We start from the raw sequence: 25244 nt of genomic DNA on the forward strand, positions 1-25244 counted from the left end.
CTGAATCAGCCAAAATATATGGTCATTATCTACTTTTATTCAAAGTATGTGGTCCGAACAAAAAGTCATGTACAGTATAACATTATGACCAAATTTAAAATGTAAAGATAATCTTTTTTAGCCAAAATCTGGATGTCTTTAAAAAAAATCTCCTTCAAATAACATTATCTGACCTGAAATCATCCGATGACACAGGCTCCTCACAGAGGTTCTCTTCACTTGCGTTTATGTACCGTAAGGGGAGGTAATCGCTGCGGGGAGTTTGCCGATGACAATGCCGTAAGATAAATTTTAGTCTATGCCAAGATGTCAGCGCTCACACGGTGCGCACGTTATGCAAGGGTTTTTAACCGTTCTCTGCATAGTTACAGTAGAAATATTACAAGAAGCCACACGGAACAAAAGAAAAATGTATTTGGAATTCGTACAGCACAGCTTAATATCAGGTAGTTTGTTAGTCTTCGCACAAGTTCACCTTTCTCGTCAAGGTCATATTCATGTCGTTAGATTTCGCGACCAGTTATCTGTCAGTTTCAGTTTGGCAAAATAATATGCGACTCGATTTTTTTTATTTTCGCAGGCAGACAATTTTTTTTTTCATTCTACATGTTTGCGGTGGCAGAAACGGACATGCAGATATTTACACAGGGCTCTCGCGAGTGGGCGACTTGAGCGAAATAGGCGCTTTGAAACTTCAAACCGCTCAAAACTAACCTCAAAGCGAAATGCAAGTCGCCCGATTTTCTTTGATATCCGCATTCGCTAATTACCGCTTCCCAGACTGTTGACAATTTGCACCGTGTCAAAATGAGTGTTGAATACACAGAGACACACGCCGGTAGCATAATTTAAGCTCCGCCTACTTCAGGTACTTGCGAGATTTTCCCAGAAGTTGTGAAAGCGTATCAAATTATCCGATACACCAAAGTCGATTGTGATCAACCAATTAGCGCTGCGGTTACGTCTTTGGCACTTTGCGTTTAATTGTCAACATGTTTGAGAGCAAAAAACAATGTTTTACAAAGAAATTGCTGATTAACCATGTGATTAATTGGAATATTGTACACAGTGTTCGAAATTCACGGTAGTCCGACAGCCCGTGGCTACCAAATTTCAGCTCGGGCTACCGATTTTCCACAGGTACAAGCCCGACTGGGCTACCGAATTTTCCTCATTTGTTTAAAAAAATATGCTAATTAAACGAGTACCGCATCGTGATTTTCCAGACTGAGAAACGCTTATGGAATTATTGGTTTTTGCACTCTTACGTGTTGACAATCAAACACAGTGTCAAAGACGTAACCGCAGCGCTAATTGGCTGAATACAATCACCTCTAGCGTAACGGATAATTTGATTAGCTTTCACACTTCTCGCGAAAATCTCACAAGTACCTGCAGTAGGCGGAGCTTAAATTATGCTATCAGCGTGTGTGTAAATGTGTATTCAGCACTCGGTATTACATCTTACAAATTGTCAACAGTCCGAGTTGCAGTAATTGGCGAGTGCGGATCCTAAAAAATCGGGCATAACAGTTTAGATTTCGTTTTGGCAAGGAGTGTCATGTCCGATGCTTCTGGACTCTGACGATGCTGATCTGGACTGGAGTATTTCGAGTTAAATTTTTTCAAAAACATGGCAAACATGTACTGTATGTCTTTTTTATTACTTCAAACATGCATAGAGATGTCTGTAAAACAAAATGTTATATGGTGCAAAAATTATGTATTTTAAGGTGTTGAAGTTCGGGCTAGTGAAATTGGTGTCGGGCTTGGAAAATTTTTAATCTGGTAGCCCGAACGGGCTATTGGATTCAAATCTGAATTTCGTACACTGTGTACACGATTATTTGTTATCTATGATAAAAGAACGACATGTAATGTATTAACTACGTTAAATTGACTTCCATCGATGAATTGATTTGAATATGTATTTCTAGTTTACGCAGTTTACTTTCAGTTTTATTCGAGCGAGATATTGTTCACCGAGGTGGCGACTCAGGGTTAATAATAAATACTTCATACAGATATCATCAAAAATCGGCGTGCTACGTTAACAGCATCTGCTTGAATTTTGAAAACGACTTTTTTCAGAATTTTGTAATGAAACAATAACCACTGTATGGGTAATGACCTAACTAAGAAAATGAATGGTCACTTCAATATTTTTTATATAGAAACAAGAAAATTACAGCCACCTTTAGTATCACTCAACAGCATTGCGGTTGAGGAAAAGTCTTCCCACTTCTCCCTAAAGTTTCCCCACTTCTCCCTAAATTAGCTGGAGGGAGAAGCGACTTCTCCCAAAAAATTGGACCTAGCTAGACCCCTGATTCAATATTTAATTTCTAAAGGGTTACATGTAGCTTCACCGCCGACATGCTAAAAACGACAAATTTTTATCTATTATTCCCAATTAAATGATCATAGAACAGTATGCAAAATCCTGTTAGTTCTTAATCAGGGTCATTCACGGTTGATGCACCCACGCAGTGTCCGACAAATTTATAATCTTACTGGTAGCCCATTGGGCTACCAGAATTTTTTTCTGGTAACCCAGCATGTTTTTGTAGTTGCCGAAAAATTTAAACCCCGCAAAGTATAAAATTGCTCTATCAGAAACCGACTTACTGAGATGTGAGAATCAAAGGGGTCTGAAACAATGTTTGGTTAAAAATTTAAAAACATCAAAATAAACCTGTTTGTTTGTTTCCAGTTCCGCAGACACATTCCTGTCATATTAGTGATTAGTCTAGGTTTTTTTGGAAAAGGGCTCCTGGTCAATTTTGGATTTTTTTCACATGGTGAATTGTCAAAATTAATCATATTAGTTTAAAACTTTATTTTCAAGTTTTATGGTAAGCATTCAGATGCATTAACAAATCTTAAGTATCCCGAGGTGAAATTTAGATAAATTATTTTTCTAAGTCGCTGGTTCTAGACAGACCTTGCAAAAAATAACTACTACTTTGTCCTGTTCAAACTTTTGTTTACACTCAGTGTTTCCATGCCAATAACAACTTCATTTTCCAAACAGTAGAGTGACTGTGCATTGAATGGGAAAAATTGGGTCGCGAAAATATGTGACATTTGATTTTAATGGTGTAAAAACTATCTGTCAACACGCTTTCGTTGCTTTATTCAATAAATGGTAATGTATTTATGTGTTTTGAGATGTTTTTATGTACAAAACATACAATTTTCTGGCAGAATCATGTATTTAATTTTTGCCGAGGTGCAGACGGTAATGTCGCTAAAAATAGAAACGAGTTGGTTTTTCCAGTATTTTTTTGGATTTCATTAGCGAACAAAACAATCAAAATTGGATATAAGTTGGAATTTATGGTCAGTTGTTGTTTATTGCAAGCTATAATCTAGGAAACAACCAGATGTTGATTTTGTAAAATATACAATGACCGGGCTACTAAAGCTTTAAATTTATGGTTGCCCGGTGGGCTTACGTCGGGATTTTTTTGGTAGCCCGACGAAAATTTCTGGTAGCCCGCAGGCTCCAAGCAATGGATTTGTCGGACACTGCCACATGTCGGCCTGTTGATCAAAGCCGCTATAATCGACGGTACAATACACAGAACATGTCCCGCGGACATTGGCTAATCTGGCTGTTTTGAAAGGGCAATTTATCACAACCATAACATTATAACAATGCCCTGATGCTATTTTCATTACACATAACATTGGAAAATATTCAAATCAGGTTTTTTGAATGCTGATCAGGGTGATCGGCTTTTGGCTTCCTAATAGGGATAATCCCGATTGAATCGGGGGGGTTGAGAAGCATGGGTTCTGCCCTAATTGTTTGATTGCTTTTCCTGGTGTAAGGAAAATGATGGTTCATCTAGGCTCATTGGAAGATAAATATGAAAAATTAGAAGAAAGAGTTACTAAACTTGAAAAAGAGCCAGTTTCTGCAGATAACATCAAAGTAATTATTAGAGAAGAAATTAATGAAACCAAAGACATTGAATCTAGAAAGTTAAACTTGTTGTGTTTCAACCTAAAAGAGAGTGAAAATGATAGCCCTGACCAGAGGATGGCTGAAAAGATGGATTCACTGTTAAACCTTCAAGAGGAAGATATGAAACTGAAAGAGAATTTAGATGTAAATGTAAAAAATCCTACTTGCATGGGTAAACGCAAAATTGATGAGAATTCCAACAAAATTGTAACCCGCCCTTTGAGATTTGAAGTTGCTGACTTTGATCAGAAGAGAGCTGTTCTCCAAGCAAATCATATGTTGAAAGCACACCGAGATGAAAACGTCAGTAAAATTTTCATAACCCCAGATCTCACAAAAAAACAACGGGTAGATTCTAGAAGCAGCCAACCTTCGTAAAGAACTTTGACACTGAACACAAGTTCTAAAAGAGCCTAATTTGAAAATCAGCAGGGGTAGAATTGAAACTGTAACACAAAGGAATGAAGGGGGAAGAAGTGCTTCACTGCTGATCCTCAACCCAGGTCTGCTCCTAGAGGACCATACGTAGTTACAAACTCAATGCATTCATCTAGGTAAGATTCACACACAAAGTCAGGGAAAGGAGACAGGGGAGGAGCACGTCCTTCCAGTGGTCCCTTTCTTGGACAATAATGTTACAAAGGCTTTTCCTGTAAATAGTGTTACTGAGGTTGTGCATGTAAATACTTAGTTGAAAATGATCAGTTACCAGTTAAAACTTTTGATGTTAATATTAATAAGGATAGTTCTAGTCATAACAGTCCACATGTATGAGCATTGTGAAATATCAAACGATAAAAACTCTGATGGCAATGTAAATAACGATAGCTCTAGTCACAGTTCTAGTCATAGTTCTAGTCATAGATCTAGTCTTAGCCCTAGTCAAGACATTCTTCAGGAGCAAGATGTTATATCAAATATTTCAGACTATGATTCATATAGTTCTGACCTAGGTTCAGATGATACTTTTCCTGATGATTTTGATGATAATGACACCAATAATTTTGATACGATTTCTAATGAGGGTACTGTGAATTTCCCTAAGTAAGAGACGGTCTTTTTATCTACTACACAAATGCAGATAATCTGATGAATAAACTCGATGAACTTAGTTAGAATTCACTTAACTAATCCAGATTTACTGGTTGTTACTGAGGTATACCCTAAATATGGAACTTCTGAAGATATTTCTATTGCGGAGCTACAATTAGATGGTTAATACACTCTTAAATTACACAAGTAATGTTAGTCGTGCTAGTAGAGGAGTTGTTATCTATGTTAAGAGTAATATTTCCTCTAACATTGTTATAGACCTAACAAATCATTCTTTTAAAGAATCTGTATGGGTGGAAATTCATGTCAATAAAATCACATCATTGTTGATAGGGGGTGTCTATAGAAGCCCAAACTCGGATACTGAGAATAATACTTTACTTTGTGACTTAATATCTAAAGCTAGAAGTAAAAGTTATTCACAAACATTAGTTTTGGGAGATTTAACTTTCCTGAAATAGACTAGGATTCATGGACAACTTCCAAGAGTGAAAATCACATATCTTTCACATTTCTTGAATGCTTAAGAGACAATTTTCTGGAGCAACCCATCAATCATCCAACTAGATGGGCTCAAGAAGAACCAGGGAATATTTTAGATCTGTGTCTAGTAGATAACCTGGATCTTGTATGTAACATTGAAGTTACCTGTAGGTTAGGTAACAGTGAACACTTAAGTATTGAACTGGAATTCAGGGGTGGCTCTGGATATTTCTAAGCTGTCGCCAACACTTTCGCCATTTGGCAAGAGTTGGAGCCAAAGAGGAGCCACTGGAGCCAACATTGGTGCCAGTGCCAAGAGATTTTACCTGAATTATAAACTACAAGAACGAAAACAAATACTAAAATTCAACTTCATTTATTTCAGTTCAATTTCAAAACTACAAAAGTAACAAAACAAATAGAATAAAAAGCAAAGTTTAAAGAACATTTTAGTAAAACGTGTGTCTTACAATTTTTTTAATCATTTCTAAATAAAGTACAAACTGCGCTATAAAAAAAAAGTCCCCTTTAAATTTTCATCCGAAATTTTCGCGTCCGAAACTCGTAAATTGATCAGGTGTACGATCGAACGCCGTGGAAGTTTTCGTGCATGTTTCGATTTTTTTGCTTTAAAAATGCCCGATTCTTGCATCAACTTGTTCAGATTTATAGTTTTACTCGATTTATTTATTAATTTTTCGAAAACAAAACCAAACTTCTCAATATTTTTACAAATAACATGTATTTATACGGCTGTTCAGACGTCCGCGGAATTGGTTCCCGGGCAATTCATTTATAGAAATTGGCCGTGATTGAAATAAATTTGGAGGCATTTTTATAATAAAATCAAGAAATAACGTAAGACTGATACATTAAGATCATGCTGAAGAAGGTTTTAGTCTGCACTCGATAAAATTATCGGCTTTTCACGCCGATTGAAAATTTTTAAAATGGCGGCGGCTTGCAATATTGATAAATAACGCTACGATTGGTTGAAGTTTGACAGGCAAGTAGGCGGAGTTAACCAGGGATTTATCGATAATTGACATCGGTTTTACAACATTAATTAATTAAACAAACAGATTACAACTCGGCGATTCGGATACGCCCGCAGGCGATAATTAACTTCACAGCGACTAGGTAGGATGATCCTTGGTGTCATTAAAAAAATGTCTCGGTCCGATCTTTGCTTTGTTGTCGCCAGAAACTTTCGCCAACTGATCCAAACTAGCGCCAGAATTTGTAAATCGGCGCATTTGGCGCCATTGGCGACCGACAGCGCGATCCCTGGAATTTATGCCTGCTATAAATGAGCATACTTCAGATTGTCTTAAGAGAAACTACTATAAAGGGGATAACTTAGCTGCTAAGGATAAAATAAAAGACATTGACTGGAGCCGTATGGTCTCCATGAACATGGAAGACAGTTGGAAATACTTTTCTGAGAATATAAATAAAATTGTCAGCAAGACAGTTCCTCTATACAAGTCACACAAAAAGAAACCTAAACCTCCCTGGATGGATAATTATTATCATAAGACTTGTCAAAGACAAATATCGAGCTTGGAAAAAGTACAGTTTCTCTCGAAACCATGAGGATTACCTAAGATATTGTACTATTAGGAATAGAGTTACACGAAGTGTAAGGTATTGTAAAAAAATTTATGAAAGAGGAATCTCCTTAGATGTCAAATCTAATCCAAAGTCATTTTAGAAATTTGTAAAACATAAGACTAATGTAAAATCTGGTGTTAATGATTTGAAAAGCTCAGATGGTGAGTGGATAACTGATGACACTGACAAAGCTGAGGAACTACATGTAAACAACTTTTTCTCCTCAGTATTTACAAAAGATGAGAGTGTTGAAATGTCAAATTTTGATAAAAATATTGACAGCTCTATTACGGTTATAGTAGTCACTGTTGATAAAGTCAGATCTCTACTGAAAGCTGTAAATGTTTCAAAATCAGAAGGACCTGATAATATGCATCCTAGATTTCTTAAAGAAACGGCTGAAAGTATTGCTCTTCCTTTTACTATTTATTCAATTCAACAAATCCATATCACAAGGATCTGTTCCAAATGAGTGGAAGCTAGCTAATGTTACAAGTACAATGTATATTTAAAAGTGGTGATAAGACTCAAGCAAGCAACTATAGACCTATTAGCATAACTAGTATTTTATGCAGACTCCTAGAAGGTAAAATAAAGACATCTATAATGTCTCACTGTAATAACAATAGAGTATTTTCTGACTGTCAATATGGTTTTAGGAACAAGAGAGGTTGTATATTACAACTGCTGAAAGTGTTTGAAGACTGGTCTAAATTCATAGATAATGACACTCCTATTGGTGTTATTTTCCTGGATATAAGGAAAGCTTTTGAATGTGTTCCACATGGTAGGCTAATTTTAAAGCTGAAGTCACTAGGTATATCTGGAAATGTATTAAATTGGATCAGCAACTTCTTAAAAGATAGAAAGCAATGTGTAATTATAAATGGGCAAACATCAGAATGGTCAGATGTATCAAGTGGTGTTCACCAAGGATCAGTCCTTGGCCCCCTGTTGTTTATCTTGTACATAAATGACTTACCAGATCAAGTAAAATCATACTGTCAATTATTTGCTGATGATGCCAAGCTCTACAAGGATTTATTGACAATCTCCAGGATTTTGAGACAATTCAAGAAGATCTTGATAAACTTTGTGAATGGACATCCAAATGGCTTATGTACTTCAATATAGACAAATGTAAAGTCATGCACATTGTTTTGATTATGAAATGTCAGACACGAATGGACATGTAAGAAATTTAACAGTTATGGACAGTGAAAAGGATCTGGGAATACATATTGAACATGATTTGAAGTTTAAAAAGCACATAAGCCTTACAGTTAATCGTACAAACAGACTTGTAGGTCTCATTAAACGATCATTTTCTTATCTGAATAGAGAAACTCTATTGATTCTATACATAACACTTGTTAGACCCATTCTAGATTATGGTAACATTCTATGGTACCAGACACTGAAAAAGGACATTAGGATAATTGAAAATGTTCAGCGGAGAATCACCAAGATATTGCCTGAATTGTACAATCTTTGTTTAATGTTATGAAGACAGGTAAAAAGAATTGAAATTGTCCACATTGCTGCATAGAAGAAACCACATGGATTTAATACAAGTTTTTAAAATCATTGAAAATATTGATGACATTCCTATGGATGGTATGTTTGAATTTGCGGACAATCAAACCCGAGGTCATAACAAAAAGTTGATAAAACCCAGGTGTTTAAAAAGGTTTCGTTTAAGATCATTCTCTGTTCAAACAATTGATCTGTGGAACTATTTGCCAGACAATATCATCAGTGCTACAAATGTATTACAATTCAAAACACGGTTGGATAGACATCATGGTGATACTAGATTTGATACCAGTAACATTTATTAATCAACCATCATTATTGACTCTATTGTTTTACAACCATTTTACACCAGAAGTGTACTAGTAAATGGGTAGAATACATTAATAGACGTAGAAGACGAGTACCAGAACTCAAGAAGATTCTACAAGTACAGACCATTTGCAAATTTTAGCAAGTAGCTTTTTTTCTTACTTGCTAAATCTGAAAATCTTCTTGCAAATTTAGACTATCAATTAAAAATGTTGAAATATCCTTAAAAATCGTGCTAGAACATTAATATTGTTTGCAGGGTTTTTCAGATATACAGTTTTCTGCGTATTAGCTCAAAATGACCCTCAAAATAATTCCAGACGTGTCATTGATGGCACAACTTAACTAACGGCCAGAAGTACGGCATTTCGAATTTTTGTACCCAAAATTATAAGTAAGTACCGATTGGCGTGTAGGTTAGACTGCGTTCTAGATTTAATTATCGGATTGACCTCTACGTCTGTTTATTCGGTAAACCATTCAACACAAACATGGCTCACAAACAGAAGATGATGTGTTTTCTGTCATTTGCACATGTGGAAAACCCTGTCACTGCCTCATCCTCAAACGAAACCGAAATGGAATCTGCAACTTTGTTTTGATGCACTCCCACTTTATCTCCGTTATTACTTGATGGATTTGCTTCAAACTTTGAATAATTATTCATCATCATCACTGATATTATATGACACAAGAGCCATAACTCTCACACCAATATTTCACTTGGAATTTCTTGTTGAAGTTTTGGTGCGCTTTCACTCTACATCTGTTGATTTCCTTCAAACTTAAAATAGTTGTTCCAAATTATCACTTACATCATATGATACAAGGTTCATCCTAGTTTTAGCTCGCCTATTCGAAGAATAAGGAGAGTTATCCTACTCACCATGGTGTCTGCGTTGGCAACACAGTTTTTCGTACCAGTCCACATTTTGACAAAACCTTTCGACATATAGCTTTGAAACTTTCAACACTTTTGTTTAAATCATGTGTCCAGTTTTAGGCAACTTAGCCAAGAGTACATAACTACCAAGGATTTTGTCTGAATTTTGACCCCTTTTAACTTATAAATCTTGGTTAAGTTTTTTGTACCACAGTCAAAGTTTTAGGGAATGAAAGTAAACTGCGTTTACAAAATTACCTCTTAATTACATTGTTATTTTCAGGCAGGATTTACCAAAAAGATTTTATGCAGTTGGCACCGGAGAGAGTAGTCAAATAAAATACGATGACTCTAAAGAGAGCAAAGAATTTTTTCAACGGGATCTTACGCAACTGCGCAAAAACAGGAAGAGATTTAAGCATTCTGAAGATTACCCAGCGAGCCATTTTTGGAAGAAGTTTGATTATAGCTTCATACGCAAAGTGTATGATTTTCCGTCTACTTGCAAAAATATCTACCTTGCAATGATGTCACAGAAAGGGATCAGTGCTGCCGAGTTTTATGATTTCATGTGTCTTGTAGAGCAGAGAGGTATGAGAAAGTCTTATTAGGGATGTGAGATATTTCTAATATACTAGTATATATAATGATTCAGTTGTGTAAAGACACAATGGCATGGTATGGTATTTCCAATCTGATCTACCGCAGTACAACAGCGTTGTCATTTGGGTAAGCGCATGTGTTAAAAAGGGAAAGTAAATTGACCTTCAAAATATCAGCTGCTCTACATGATGTTTTTTTCCAACAATATGCGTAAAGAATTATTTACAAATTTTGTCACTGTAACTGTGTACTTGCATCATTTTTGATGACATATGTCATAAAACAATGTACTTAAAAGCTACAAATAGACCTTAGTATATTTATGGATGGAATGCATATCATTGTGTAAGAATACATGTTGTTCTTTATCATTGAAAAAAGTAAAGTGGACATGCAGTTTTACCATTATATATTGAACAGGAAACCTATCTCCTCTCATTTTTCTAGGTCTTAAAGTTTTCCATTGAGAATTCTAAACCAAATAGATATAACATTAGATACAATGTTTACCTAAATAGAAAGGTGCTAGAAGTATTTTTATTTGTTAAAAAAAAGGGTAAACATTATCAAATTTTCTGAGAACTCTTCATGCTTTATGACAGCACCCGTGAAGTACAGGGTCAGCAACATGTTAAGCAGTCAGTTGCTATGTAGAATATAATCAGTTCATGAGAGGAAAGCTTTACCTGACCAAAGAAAAGTTGTTCATATGAGCCGTGCCATGGGAAAACCAACATAGTGGCTTTGCGACCAGCATGGATCCAGACCAACCTGCGCATCCGTGCAGTCTGGTCAGGATCCATGCTGTTCGCTAACAGTTTCTCTAATTCCAGTGCGTTGAAAGCGAACAGCATGGATCCTGACCAGACTGCGCGGATGCGCAGGCTGGTCTGGATCCATGCTGGTCGCAAAGCCACTATGTTGGTTTTCTCATGGCGCGGCTCATATAATGAAATTTTATCAGACCTGTTAGATGGTCAGACACATGTTGAGAACTTAAGGGGTCTCAGTTTACGTATATAAATGAGAATTGCATAAAACTAACTGGGAGCATATCAGGTGAGTGGGGAAATTGAATTCCTTAGTAGAAGATAATTTTTTATCCAGAGCAGGTGGAAATTAATGTTGCCTATTGTCTTTCGAGCTCTATTTTATGGGTGTGTAAAGCAAGAACTTAGATATTTTTGTAGGGTTTACAGTCACACCGACGGTTAAAGGTCCTATGGTGACTTTCTAGCTTTTCATGGTAGAGGAAGACGCTAGGTGCCCCTCCGTATATTATTTTATCACAGATGGGCACCTGGGTAAAACCACTGACCTTCCGTAAGCCAGCTGGATAGCTTCCTTACATGAAGAATTCAATGCCTCAAACAGGGCTTGAACCCACATTAGTGGTAGGCAAGTAATTTGAAGTCAGCCACCTTAACCACTCCGACACAGAGGCCCCAGAACTTAGATTGATTGAGTTCATACTTGTAGATGTAAAACAGGAAAAAATTTGTGCCTTACAATCTGATCTTATGAAAATACTTGTATTTTTTTCAGACCATTTTAGTGATGATGAACTGATGCTTATTTTAAAGTCCGTTGGGTTTTGGAATAAGGAAGTAAGCGCAGAAGAGAAAGCCCGGTGGACAGAATATCTTACACGCAGATTCCATTCCTTAGGTATGTTCAAATTATCATTTGATAATTAAAATTGATAATGTATTGCATTTTATAAAATTAAAAGGGTCAAAATGAACATCTGAGTCTTATGAATATTAATTTATTTAAATCAGGTTTATTATATTCAGCACATAATGTTGAAAGAGGGGTACATACATGTACGACGGCTATCTTCAGTTGGCAGGGCAGTCTGTTGTCAAAACCTTTCAGAATTCATGGCACACAGAGGTGTATCAAAAGTGGGTTTTGCGTCATCACAAGTGTGTTATGTGGGGAATACGTTGAGAAAAGTTAAATAGTGACGTTGTTGTTGTGTGTTGAATGTATTGCTTTGTAAAATAGATGTTGTTTATTTCACATACTAGTACATAGTTTGTATTATTTTACGAGTATTGATGCAAAAAGTTCTAAAACACTAGTCTGGAAGCTGTATGAATTGACCGCATATATTGGAGTCATCTTCATGTCATGCAGTCAGAATGTCCATTGATGTGATCTTTTTCAACACTTCTAATGTTCTTCCCGCTCTAAAAAGTATGTTTTATCCCCAGTTACTGACAAAAGTTTCTGTCAGTTTTTGTTGCTCACCTTATCCAAGGGTTCATCACTTACAGCATATGACATAGGGGTGATAATTCTCACACAAAAATTTTATGAATAATCCCTCTTTTTACATAGAATTTCAGGGTAAAAGTTTGGTGCATATCCTCTTTCGTATGACATGAATTATGTCCCCTTTTCCCTGTAATTTCAGGTTATTTTGATGCACTTTCACTGTATCTGTTCTTATTTAATGAATTTGATTCAAACGTAAAATAGTTCTTTCACATCATCCTCCTCCTCGTATGGCACAATGTCTGCATCTGTATAAATATTTTATGAAATATGTCCCTTTTTGTATTAAGAACTTGAGTTTAATTTTCTTACTTTTTCACCGTTTCTCTCTTTTTGTGTATCTCAGTTATTACTAATTTGATTATATTCAAATTTAAAATAGTCGTTCCACTAATTAGCCACATGATGTGACACAAAGTGAATTACTAGTGCAGAAATATTCCATGAACTATGTCCTTTTCATACTAAGTTAATGTTTTGATACACTTTCACCCTGTCTCTCTTATTTTTAAACACATTTGACTTAGGCTTAAACTATTGTCCAGTATGGTCATTAACATTGGAGTCATTCAACACTTGAGTGGTAGTTACAGCTTCCTCAGATGTACCCAGCATGAAAATAGTCAAGCTTGCTGTCACCTGTGTCCTGTCTGGTCCATAACTCTGTCAGCCTTTGAGGCATTCTAATATTACATAATGAGATGACATGTCATGAGCAATAACCAGACCCCTAGCCCAAAGGTCAAGGTCACACTCGGAGCTCAAAGGTCTAGGTTTTTTTTTTTTCTGGAGGATTTTAAATTTTTTGCACAATGTTTCCCAGAATGAGGCAACTTGTCATGCATAATACACAGACACCTGACTCAAAGATCAGGGTCACACTCAGTCAGTAGGGTGCTTTTACTTTTCTGCTCCATGACATACAGGTTATAAACATTTGACCAAACATTTATCCAGATATTACTTCTCAGTTAACATTTCCATTCAAATGATGCAGCATGGCGGGCATGTACATTTTCAAAAGTAGTTTCTTGTTCTTTTATTTTCTCAGGTATACCCCTAGATGTTAGATATTATAACACTGTGTTAAGGAATTACCTGCAGAGTAACTACAGGTTTTCACCAGTCGATTTCATGACCAGTATGGAGAAACATGGTGTAGCTCCCAATGCAGTAAGTACATGTTTTAAAAATAACGTTACAGCATGAACCAGCCCTCTGCTGAATATTACATGATTCTAAATAAATGACATTAGCCACTGGGCAATGAAGACCCTTTCATGTATAAATAAGTTAAAATTCACCACCTCAATGGACAACTGAGACTACAAATTGAAGGAACTTTCTTGAAAACTGAATATTACTGTTTTAAGCTCGACTATTCGAAGAATAGTCTAGCTATTCTACTCACGTCAGCGTCGGCGTCACACCTTGGTTAAGTTTTTGCATGCAAGTACATACAGCCATCAATTAAAGGCATATATCTTTGAAACTTATTTTTTCTTTTTCTAGGTCAATTACCAACCTCTCTGGGTCAGGTCCCATAACTCTGACATGTATTTTGAGCAAATTATGCCCCCTTTTGGACTTAGAAAATTTTGGTTAAAGTTTTCAAAAACTAATGCAGATATTGATTTGAAACTTCACATGTGTCTTCGGGGTTATAAAACTAGTTGATAGCAGCAAGTCCCATAACTCTGACCTTCATTTTGGCCAAATTATGCCCCCTTTTGGACTTAGAAAATTCTGGTTAAAGTTTTGCGTGCAAGTACATACAGCTATTTCTAAAAGGCATATAGATTTGAAACTTATTTTTTCTTTTTCTAGATCAATTACCAACCTCACTGGGTCAAGTCCCATAACTCTGACATGTATTATGAGCAAATTATGCCCCCTTTTAGACTTAGAAAATTTTGGTTAAAGTTTTACATGCAAGTTACTATCTCCAAAACTAATGCAGATATTGATTTCAAACTTCACGTGTGTCTTCAGGGTTATAAAACTAGTTGATAGCATCAATTCCCATAACTCTGACTTTCATTTTTGCCAAATTATGCCCCCTTTTGGACTTAGCAAATTCTGGTTAAAGTTTTGCGTGCAAGTACATATAGCTATTACTAAAAGGCTTATAGATTTGAAACTTTTTTCTTTTTCTAGATCAATTACTAACCTCACTGGATCAAGTCCTATAACTCTTACATGTATTTTGAGCAAATTATTCCCCTTTTTGGACTTAGAAAATCCTGGTTAAAGTTTTGCGTGCAAGTACATACAGCAATTACTAAAAGGCATATAGATTTGAAACTTATTTTTTCTTTTTCTAGATCAATTACCAACCTCACTGGGTCAAGTCCCATAACTCTGGCATGTATTTTGGGCAAATTATTGCCCCCTTTTGGACTTTGAAAATTCTAGTTAATGTTTTACATGCGAGTTTCTATCTCCAAAACTAATGCAGATATTGAATTGAAGCTTCACATGTGCCTTCGGGGTTATAAAACTAGTTGATAGCAGCAAGTCCCATAACTGATATGCATTTTGGTCAAATTATGCCCCCTTTTGAACTTAAAACTCTTTTGATATTTAACCTTTTTGGGTAATATTTTCCTGCTTCTGGGACAATATTTCGAATAGTCGAGCTTGGCTGTCTTACGGACAGCTCTTGTTTTGTTTTTTTGTGAAATCGAGCTTTTTCTAGAGGTGATGTCTCATTGTCATAACACTGAAGTAAGGGTGTACCCAAAAATTTAACAGTAAATTTCAAGTCTTTTTACAATAAAATAAATGTTTTTATACGCCCGAAGGGACGTATTATGTTATGACGCTGGTGTCCGTCTGTCCGTCCGTCCGTCTGTCCGTCTGTCCGTTAGCAATTTCGTGTCCGCTCTGTAACTCTTGAACCCCTTGAAGGATTTCAAGGAAACTTTACACAAATGTTCACCACACCGAGACTATGTGCAGACCGCATGTTTTGGATGTCTCACTTCAAGGTCAAGGTCACACTTAGGAGTCAAAGGTCATATCAGTTTGTTTCGTGTCCGCTCTGTAACTCTTGAACCCCTTGAAGGATTTCAAAGAAACTTGACACAAATGTTCACCACACCAAGACGACGTGCAGAGCGCATGTTCCGGATGACTTGCTTCAAGGTCAAGGTCACACTTAGGGGTCAAAAGTCATATCAGTTTGTTTCGTGTCCGCTCTGTAACTCTTGAACTGCTGGAAGGATTTCAAAGAAACTTGGCAGAAATGTTCACCACATTGTAACGATGTGCAGAGCGCATGTTCCGGGTGACTCGTTTCAAGGTCAAGGTCACACTTAAGGGTCAAAGGTCATATATGACTTTGCTTTGTGTATATTGCTCTGCATTGCAGTGGTCTTGTTTTTATTTGGCAGATCTCTTTTTTGTACTTACAATAATTTTTTTTTTTTTTGAATTACTTCCCTTTTATGTTACTATAAATAGCTTATTTTGAAACTTTTTTATTATTGGCCGTAGGGAAAAACCGAGACCACTTTTCTGTGGTACAACATGGATGGTACCTCCAATTTTAAGGTGTATTTTTACATACCTATACCTGATAAGGATTTTTTTGTAGACTTTGATTTATTTTTTTTGTGGACTTAGATTTGTTTTTTGAAGTTTTCCTTTTGTTGTTCCAGTCCTTTGGGGCTACAACAGTCAAGTTCTTAAAATTTTGCTCCAATCCTATGCTGTAAGCCTTCGGGCGTATATTGCCGCGCATGGCGGCGCTCTTGTTTTAACTGAACTACATACTTATATGTTTTACGTTCATAGCTAAACCAGTTGAAAATTATTACAAATGTTCTAAATGTAGTTTGTGAAATTGAGGTCTTTTCTTTCTATTTTGTAGGTAACTCTGTCAAGATTTGTTATTGCGTATTGTAAGGTTGGAGATATCAAGTCAGCAAGGTATGGTAATGCTACACAGTTAAACCTGTACATTAAGACCATGCCTAGGTCTGCCATACACAGTCAAACTCTGTTTGCTCAAACAGGACAGGCAAAATTAGTTTGAGTTATGAGTAGTTTGAGCGATGAAACAATATACGTTGTATAGGAATTTTGCAGGGACCTAATGATTGGTTCAAACAAAGGATGGTGGTCAAATTATCTGAGTTGGAACCAACAAAGTTTGACTGTACTTGGCCCTTATTAATCAACATTTTAATTTCTGGGATGTAAACTTAGACTTGGAAAACTAGGTCATAAGGTCAGTTAAATGGGAAAACCACTGTAGAGGCCAAATATTCATGAAACCTTGTCAGAAATGAGACAAAACTTTGTCAGAATGTTTGTCTCATGAAATCTTGGTCAAGTTCAAAATTGAGTTACCAATGGTAAAAAACTAGGTCAGTGGACAAATCCGAGTAAAAGCCTGTGTCACATTTTCTACTTTAGCATTGTTGATCTTTTTCAGAATTTTTGTGTCTGTGAAATGTATGTCAAGGTCAGACATTGGTTGACAGGTCTTAAACTGAGTTGCTAGGTCAAATCATAGAAAAAACATTTTCAAACCAGAAGAGATTTTATTAACTTAATTAGCAATGTTTATGAACAAAGAATGCAGAATCAGTTATTGTGCATACATTATTTTACAGACATTGCCAAGTGTCTAGTGTACTGGTTTGGAACCATTTTCCGGACAGGACCAGTTTCCGGACACATGTAATATCCGCTATACTTCGTTGTTATTCATGTAATTGTTTCATCTAGATCATTTAGATGTTTGTTCTTCATGTCTACAACAAACCTCTTTATTATAAGGCTGTATAATGTTTTGGTTTTTGATGATAACTCACCTGCGTTTACAAAACAACTTTCTGTCTTAACGGGGCATGGAGATAGCATTGCGCATGCGCAGTCGTTCACACTTGCCGAGGTATCAAGTGGGGAAGAAATAATTAAACTACATAATGATTGCCTGCTGATAACATGTTCTACTTTTAATTTCACGCAAAAAGTTACGTAAGATGCAGGACTGTCGATGTTTTGCACTAATTTTATTCTGTATCTATTGGAATTATCAAGAATTCGTATTAGACGAAATTCAAGTTTTTATAGTCAACCTCGGTTTGTTTTCGTAGCTGCTACTGAACGTCGGGTTATGTTGCATGTGCAATTTTGAAGAGGTGAATGATAAAGAAATGTGTAGAAATAGTTTAATTACTTATTTTGATATTAAAGTAACAGCAAAACACCGTCAAAATATTTGTCCGGTTACTGGTTTACCTGACGGGGAAAATAACTTCTTTTAGTGACCCCATTTGAGGCCCCATGGAACCCATATTTTACGTCACAACGTGATGCTGATTACAACATTGGATGCAGAAGGAGCTGAAGTTTGTGCAGTGTGGGCTTCATTTATGTCAAATATTTTTTTGGGGAGTTATAGAGCCGAAATATGAAATTGTGTCCGGAAAATGGTTCCCAACCAGTATAGGTCTACTGTCTTAAATGTTGATTTGCAAAATAAAGCTACAAATCTCAGAAAACAGATATTGATTTGATGGATCAGACAGTAATAGCTGTACGAGAAAATTAATGGTAAAAGCCAGTTTAATTCAGTATGCAGAGTGGAAGTTAGCCTGCTTGTTTTCAATAAATGATTATATGTATTTTATTTACAGTCAAATTTTAGAACACATGCGGTCATCAGAGATGTCCATAAATGCAAAAGTGTACGAGAATTTGATACTGGGAAACTTCATTGCAGGGTAGGTTAATGTTTCCATATAGAATGATGTTTTGATATTTTCTCTTTGGAAAGCTCCAACTGTAATTAATGCATTTTTGTATGTATGTAAGTTTATTTATAGTTGCCCATATGGACAAATCATCAGGAAGAGTGTTAGTGATAGTTGAAGGTAAGTGCAAGATGTTCCAATGCTAGAAACTTTCTTGTTTTTTTAGCATGCCCAGTATAAAGCACCTATGCACAGGACTTTTATCAGAGAGAATGTTACAGTAGAATGTACAATTCTGTTCGAGACTTAGATAGTGTAGTCCAACAACTTACCAATGAAAGTTTGGTCAGAGTCTTGGATTTAAAGACTGCTAGCCTGCGTTTGACAGCAGTGGTCCTAGGGTGACCCTCTACCCAGTTCCTCCAAACCATGTTGATTTGTTAAAAACATGATTTCTTGGGGGCAGGGCTAGTTTTCCTTGTATGGCTTTTTGGAAAAGTTTGAAATTCCTTTTCTTTGAACCTGACAGCTTGAAAGTAATTCAACAGTAATACTCCTTAAGTGACCCTCTACTTAATTCCTTCAAATCATTCTGATTCAGTCCAGCTGTGAATGTCAGGTGAGCGATCTAGTGCCATCCTGGCCCTCTTGTTGTGTCCCAGTTCTTTTTTCTTGTGTTTCTTGATGATGTTTTATAGTATTCATACCTCCGTTGCAAAGTTGAAAGTGTACTATGATTTGTATTGTCAACAAGTACCATGACTGTACCAGTTTGTGTGGATACACATCTAGCTGAAAACTTTGTGATTTATATTATTCGTCGGTAAATTAGGTAATACCTTTTACGAAATACAACTCTATTTGGATTTTTTTTTTTTACAGTGATAAAGAAACGGCCATGCAGCTCTTCAAGGATGCCAGGCAAGTGGATTTTATGGTTCAATTTTTAGCTCACTGTGAGCACTAAGTGAGAAACACTTTGAATGGAAAAAATAGTAAAAACAAGTAATTCTTATGTGTTTTCATAATATATAATCTGTTAGTAACAAAGTTTCAAAGCCTTCTTAAGAAATAGAGCAAAACTTGTCTGGATTCTTAAATATTTCCATTTTTGTTGTATGATCTGGAAGTCAGTCCTATAAAGGTTTCTTACACCTCTTGTATAGAGACATTTTCCAAGTTTTTTATATGTAGACTTTAAACTGTTAGCCTGCTGGCAGCAAGTGATTTTGCCTTTGCGACCAGTGCAGACCAAGATCACCCTGCACATCTATGCAGGCTGATCAATGGTCTGCACTGTTCACTATTCAGTCAGTGAATTTTCAGTGAACACCCCTTTTAATAATGAATGGTATTGTCCAAATTAAATGGTGGACCGGTCCATTTTAGGAATTTAGCTGGGTAAAGGTTCAGCTGTGGTTTAATGATAACATTGTTGTCTTCTTTGTTACAGCAATATGGGATTTCAAATGAATGCGTCCATGTACCATGTAGCAGTAGTCGGTCATGGTCTTATGGGAGATTTGGATGGAATGAAGGAGGTATAGGGAAATGTTTTTGTTCAACCTATTTCCCCTAATGCACTTACATATTACAAGGTTTCCTGTAAAATTTCAAAAGAACAGTCACATTTTTTTCAATTTCGGAAATGGGAACATGGAGCATAAAATAGAAAATACAATGTTTTAGGGTGGTATTTATTGTTGTTACATATATTTCACTTGAAATACTGTAAAAGCACATAATTTTGCTGGTTCAAAATTTCGTGAATTTGAAAATTAAATACGTCATGAATTTTTATATTTGCAAAATTGAAAAAAGTTAATCTGCTTGTTTCAGCTTTTTAATAAGACACTTTAATAAAGTCACTCATTGTAAAGCATTACCTTCAGACCGTGTACCATAAAGATCGATCACTTATAATTGAATAGATGTTTAAACATATAAACCTTGAAGAGGGGCCTCCGTGGCTGAGTGGTTAAGGTCGCTGTCTTCAAAGCACTTGCCCTTCACCTGTGGTTTGGAGCCTCACTCGTGGCATTGAATTCTTCATGTGAGGAAGCCATCCAGCTGGCTTATGGAAGGTTGGTGGTTCTATCCAGGTGCCCGCTCGTGATGAAATAATGCACGGAGGGGCACCTAGGGCTTCCGCCACCATCAAAGCTGGAAAGTTGCCAGTCGCCATATGACCTATAATTGTGTCGTTGCGATGTTAAACCCCCCCCCCCCCCAAAAAAAAAAAATAAAATGACTTTATACCTGTAACAAATATGGCTTTATCTGTAATCTATATCTAGGTGAAGAGATTATCTATGTTTGTATAGTTAAACACAATGCAAGCACAAAAGTTATCATATCATTCTGAATCAAACAGTTATGTGGTTTGGTCTGTTTGTGTTAAAATTATACTATCCTATAGTTATTACGGAAACACTTAAGCCAATTTTTGTAATTATGGGCATTTTCATTTAGTTTGTTGGAGAAGTTTGTGTAATGACAAGATTTGCTTGATTTGCGTGATACTAATGGCTAATATTTAGGAAAAGAATTATATGGTGAGGCGAGAGACCTCACGAATATAGCGAAAATTAAACTGTTGCGAAAATTTCTGCTTTTACAGTACTACCAACATTAAGAATTGTTGCATATATTTGAATGCAGGTTTTAAGCAAAGCTGCACCAAAAATTCAGGTGAGCTGTTAGTATAGGTAGCTTGCCCGGCATCCTGGGGCCTGTATCCTGTATTTTCCACTAAAAGCTTGGGTTAGAAATACACCAAACCTGGTCTGGAACATCCTGTCATGGATCTCTAACAATTTCTAGAGCTTTAGATAATTTTTGACTTTGGGTCTACTCATTGCTAGATTTGAAAGCATGGGAGTAAATTGGAAAATAAGAAAGAAGTTAGGTATAATTGAGATGTTTTAACTATCTGTCAGTCATATACAGACTTCTGATTATTAACAGCATTTTCATCATCCTATTACATTGCCAACTTTGTTTGTATTTAGGATGACATTGAGAAGTTTGGTTTTACACCAAAAAACTTTTATTTCTTAACACATTACCAGTGATGGTAAACAATAAAATTAGGCATTATCATTCCCGTCTAGTTTTCAAATTTAAGCATTAGCTATACTAATCCAATTAATAGGACGTTTTGGGACAGCGTGATCATTTTTAGCTCATCTGATTTTTTGAAAAAAAATGATGAGTTATTGTCATCACTTGAGCGGTTGTCGGCGTCGGCGTCTGCGTCTGCGTCGGCGTTGCCTGGTTAAGTTTTATGTTTAGGTCAGCTTTTCTCCTAAACTATCAAAGCTATTGCTTTGAAACTTGGAATACTTGTTCACCATCATAAGCTGACCCTGTATAGCAAGAAACATAACTCCATCTTGCTTTTTGCAAGATTTATGGCCCCTTTTGTACTTAGAAAATATCAGATTTCTTGGTTAAGTTTTATGTTTAGGTCAACTTTTCTCCCAAACTGTCAAAGCTATTGCTTTGAAACTTGGAATACTTGTTCACCATCATAAGCTGACCCTGTACAGCAAGAAACATAACTCCATCTTGCTTTTTGCAAGATTTATTGCCCCTTTTGGACTTAGAAAATCAGTTTTCTTGGTTAAGTTTTATGTTTAGGTCAGCTTTTATCCTAAACTATCAAAGCTATTGCTTTAAAACTTGCAACACTTGTTCACCATCATAAGTTGACCCTGTACAGCAAGAAACATAACTCCATCCTGCTTTTTGCAAGATTTATGGCCCCTTTTGGACTTAGAAAATATCAGATTTCTTGGTTAAGTTTTATGTTTAGGTCAACTTTTTCTCTTAAACTATCAAAGCTATTGCTTTGAAACTTGCAACACTTGTTCACCATCATAAGCTGACCCTGTACAGCAAGCAGCGTAACTCCATCCTGATTTTTGCAATAATTATTGCCCCTTTTGGACTTAGAAAATCATTTTCTTGGTTGAGTATTATGTTTAAGTCAACTTTTCTCATAAACTATCAAAGCTATTGCTTTAAAACTTGCAACAGTTTTTCACCATCATAAGTGGACCCTGTACATCAAGAAAAATAACTCTATCCTGCTTTTTGCAAGAATGATGGCCCTTTTTAGACTTAGAAAATCATGGGTAGGACAATATTTCTATTACACAAAAAAAATCAGATGAGCGTCAGCACCCGCAAGGCGGTGCTCTTGTTAGCTCATCTGATTTTTTGAAAAAAAATGATGAGTTATTGTCATCACTTGAGCGGTTGTCGGCGTCGGCGTCTGCGTCGGCGTTGCCTGGTTAACTTTTATGTTTAGGTCAGCTTTTCTCCTAAAGTATCAAAGCTATTGCTTTGAAACTTGGAATACTTGTTCACCATCATAAGCTGACCCTGTATAGCAAGAAACATAACTCCATCTTGCTTTTTACAAGATTTATGGCCCCTTTTGTACTTAGAAAATATCAGATTTCTTGGTTAAGTTTTATGTTTAGGTCAATTTTTCTCCTAAACTATCAAAGCTTTTGCTTTGAAACTTGGAATACTTGTTCACCATCATAAGCAGACCCTGTACATCAAGAAACATAACTCCATCTTGCTTTTTGCAAGAATTATTGCCCCTTTTGGACTTAGAAAATCAGTTTTCTTGGTTAAGTTTTATGTTTAGGTCAGCTTTTATCCTAAACTATCAAAGCTATTCCTTTAAAACTTGCAACACTTGTTCACCATCATAAGCTGACCCTGTACAGCAAGAAACATAACTCCATCCTGCTTTTTGCAAGATTTATGGCCCCTTTTGGACTTAGAAAATATCAGATTTCTTGGTTAAGTTTTATGTTTAGGTCAACTTTTTCTCTTAAACTATCAAAGCTATTGCTTTAAAACTTGCAACTCTTGTTCACCATCATAAGCTGACCCTGTACAGCAAGCAACATAACTCCATCCTGCTTTTTGCAATAATTATTGTCCCTTTTGGACTTAGAAAAATCATTTTCTTGGTTGAATATTATGTTTAAGTCAACTTTTCTCATAAACTATCAAAGCTATTGCTTTAAAACTTGCAACAGTTTTTCACCATCATAAGTGGACACTGTACATCAAGAAACATAACTCTATCCTGCTTTTTGCAAGAGTGATGGCCCTTTTTAGACTTAGAAAATCATGGGTAGGACAATATTTCTATTATACAAAAAAAATCAGATGAGCGTCAGCACCCGCAAGGCGGTGCTCTTGTTGACTGTTACTGTCCTGTCACATGCAAACTTATTCTGCATATTTCTGGTCCAAAGACATAAAAATGGTACTAGTTGCTTCCTCGCATGGCGCTCAGCATTAAGAGGATAGCTCTAGGGCTGGTCAGCCCAGTGTCAGTGTAATGTGACTTGGTGGGGTATCATGTCACATGTCTACGGCATGATATTTCAGTGAGGCAGCACTATAAAGTTCAGCATTTTGCTCACTGCTACAAGTAGACACCATCATTTATATGACTAAAAAAATTGTTGAAAAAGACGTTAAAACAGAACACACACACACTCTGTATTTAAGGAAGCAAAGGTTTGTAACAATGTTTCATATACTCTTCCTTTATTGGAAGAAGCAAGTGTTTACACTTACGTTTCTTATACTCTGTAGATGTTGAAAGAAGCAAAGGACAACTTCGTAACATTCTCAGATGGTGCGTACTCTACAATGATAGAACAAGTGGCACCAAAGGGACGCAAAGACATCATAGATTTTGTAAGATTCTTATAATTATGTTGTCACTGAGCAAATAAATTAGAAATATTTTTTATGCCCGCGAAGGGAGGCATATTAGTTTTCAACTGTCCGTCCGTTCGTTCGTTCGTTCGTTCGTCACAACGTTAACTTTTTGCATGAAGGCACTTTACTCGCGAACCATTGCACCCAGGACCTTCAAACTTCACATGCTGATAGTACTTATTGAGTACACGACCCCTACTGACTTCGGGGTCACCAGGTCAAAGGTCAAGGCGCTGCGGGGGCATTTGTCACCATTAGTGACAGCTCTTGTTAATTTGTGAGTAGCAGTTGCATATTTTTCCTGTATGTGGAAATTATTATTAACCCTTACCCTGCTTAATTTCTATAATGAACTTGTCCATATTTCAATTTGGACAGTATCATTAACTGTTAAAAGGGGTGCTTACCAAAAAGATACTGACTGAATGGCAAACAGTACAGATCATGATCAGACTGCATGGATGTGCATGATCTACACTGGTCGCAAAGGCAGAATCAATTGTGCTTAGCATGATAACGGTTAAGAATATAGACATTACATTTTTATAACTCTAAAATGTATTTTAATTCCCTGAAAAGAAGAATTGTCTTACTGTTTCATCTATATATATGTGGGTGCATTGGAGCTCATTATATTCAAGGTTACAGACAATCCATCTTTGCTTCACTTTAGGTTAGGTTTATTGTGTAAGAAGCAAAACCCACTAAAGAGAGAAAATAAGAAATGAGCCGCGCCATGAGAAAACCAACATAGTGGCTTTACGACCAGCATCCGCACAGTCTGGTCAGGATCCATGCTGATCACTAACAATTTCTCTAATTGCAATAGGCTTTGAAAGCGAACAGCATAGATCCTGACCAGACTGCGCAGATGCGCAGGCTGTTCTGGATCCATGCTGGTAGCAAACGCACTATGTTGGTTTTCTGGTGGCGCAGCTCAAATATGTTCAGTCTCTTCTAAAGCCCATTAGAAATTCTGTAGCATTCTGGTACACTTACTGTGGAAAAGAGCATCTGACACCTTGGTTTTTGAAGATCT

At 36.3% G+C, this 25244-nt stretch overlaps 1 protein-coding gene across 2 annotated transcripts in view; it reads left to right on the plus strand.

The window, feature by feature from the left end:
• Window positions 1-295: 295 nt before the first annotated feature.
• LOC123532363 (leucine-rich PPR motif-containing protein, mitochondrial-like) overlaps window positions 296-25244 on the plus strand; it is a 134068-nt gene continuing 109119 nt past the window's right edge. For both annotated transcript variants that reach the window (XM_045313785.2, XM_045313793.2), the window contains exons 1-9: window positions 296-446; window positions 10135-10442; window positions 12000-12122; window positions 13789-13910; window positions 16612-16670; window positions 18389-18475; window positions 19328-19366; window positions 19899-19986; window positions 24077-24181. In XM_045313785.2, the coding sequence (XP_045169720.2) occupies window positions 307-446; window positions 10135-10442; window positions 12000-12122; window positions 13789-13910; window positions 16612-16670; window positions 18389-18475; window positions 19328-19366; window positions 19899-19986; window positions 24077-24181 (1071 nt within the window). In that variant the 5' untranslated portion in view covers window positions 296-306. The remainder of the gene's footprint in view (window positions 447-10134; window positions 10443-11999; window positions 12123-13788; window positions 13911-16611; window positions 16671-18388; window positions 18476-19327; window positions 19367-19898; window positions 19987-24076; window positions 24182-25244) is intronic.

This window comes from Mercenaria mercenaria, chromosome 1 (genome assembly GCF_021730395.1).
Source record: "Mercenaria mercenaria strain notata chromosome 1, MADL_Memer_1, whole genome shotgun sequence".
Classification (NCBI taxonomy): Eukaryota; Metazoa; Mollusca; class Bivalvia; order Venerida; family Veneridae; genus Mercenaria; species Mercenaria mercenaria.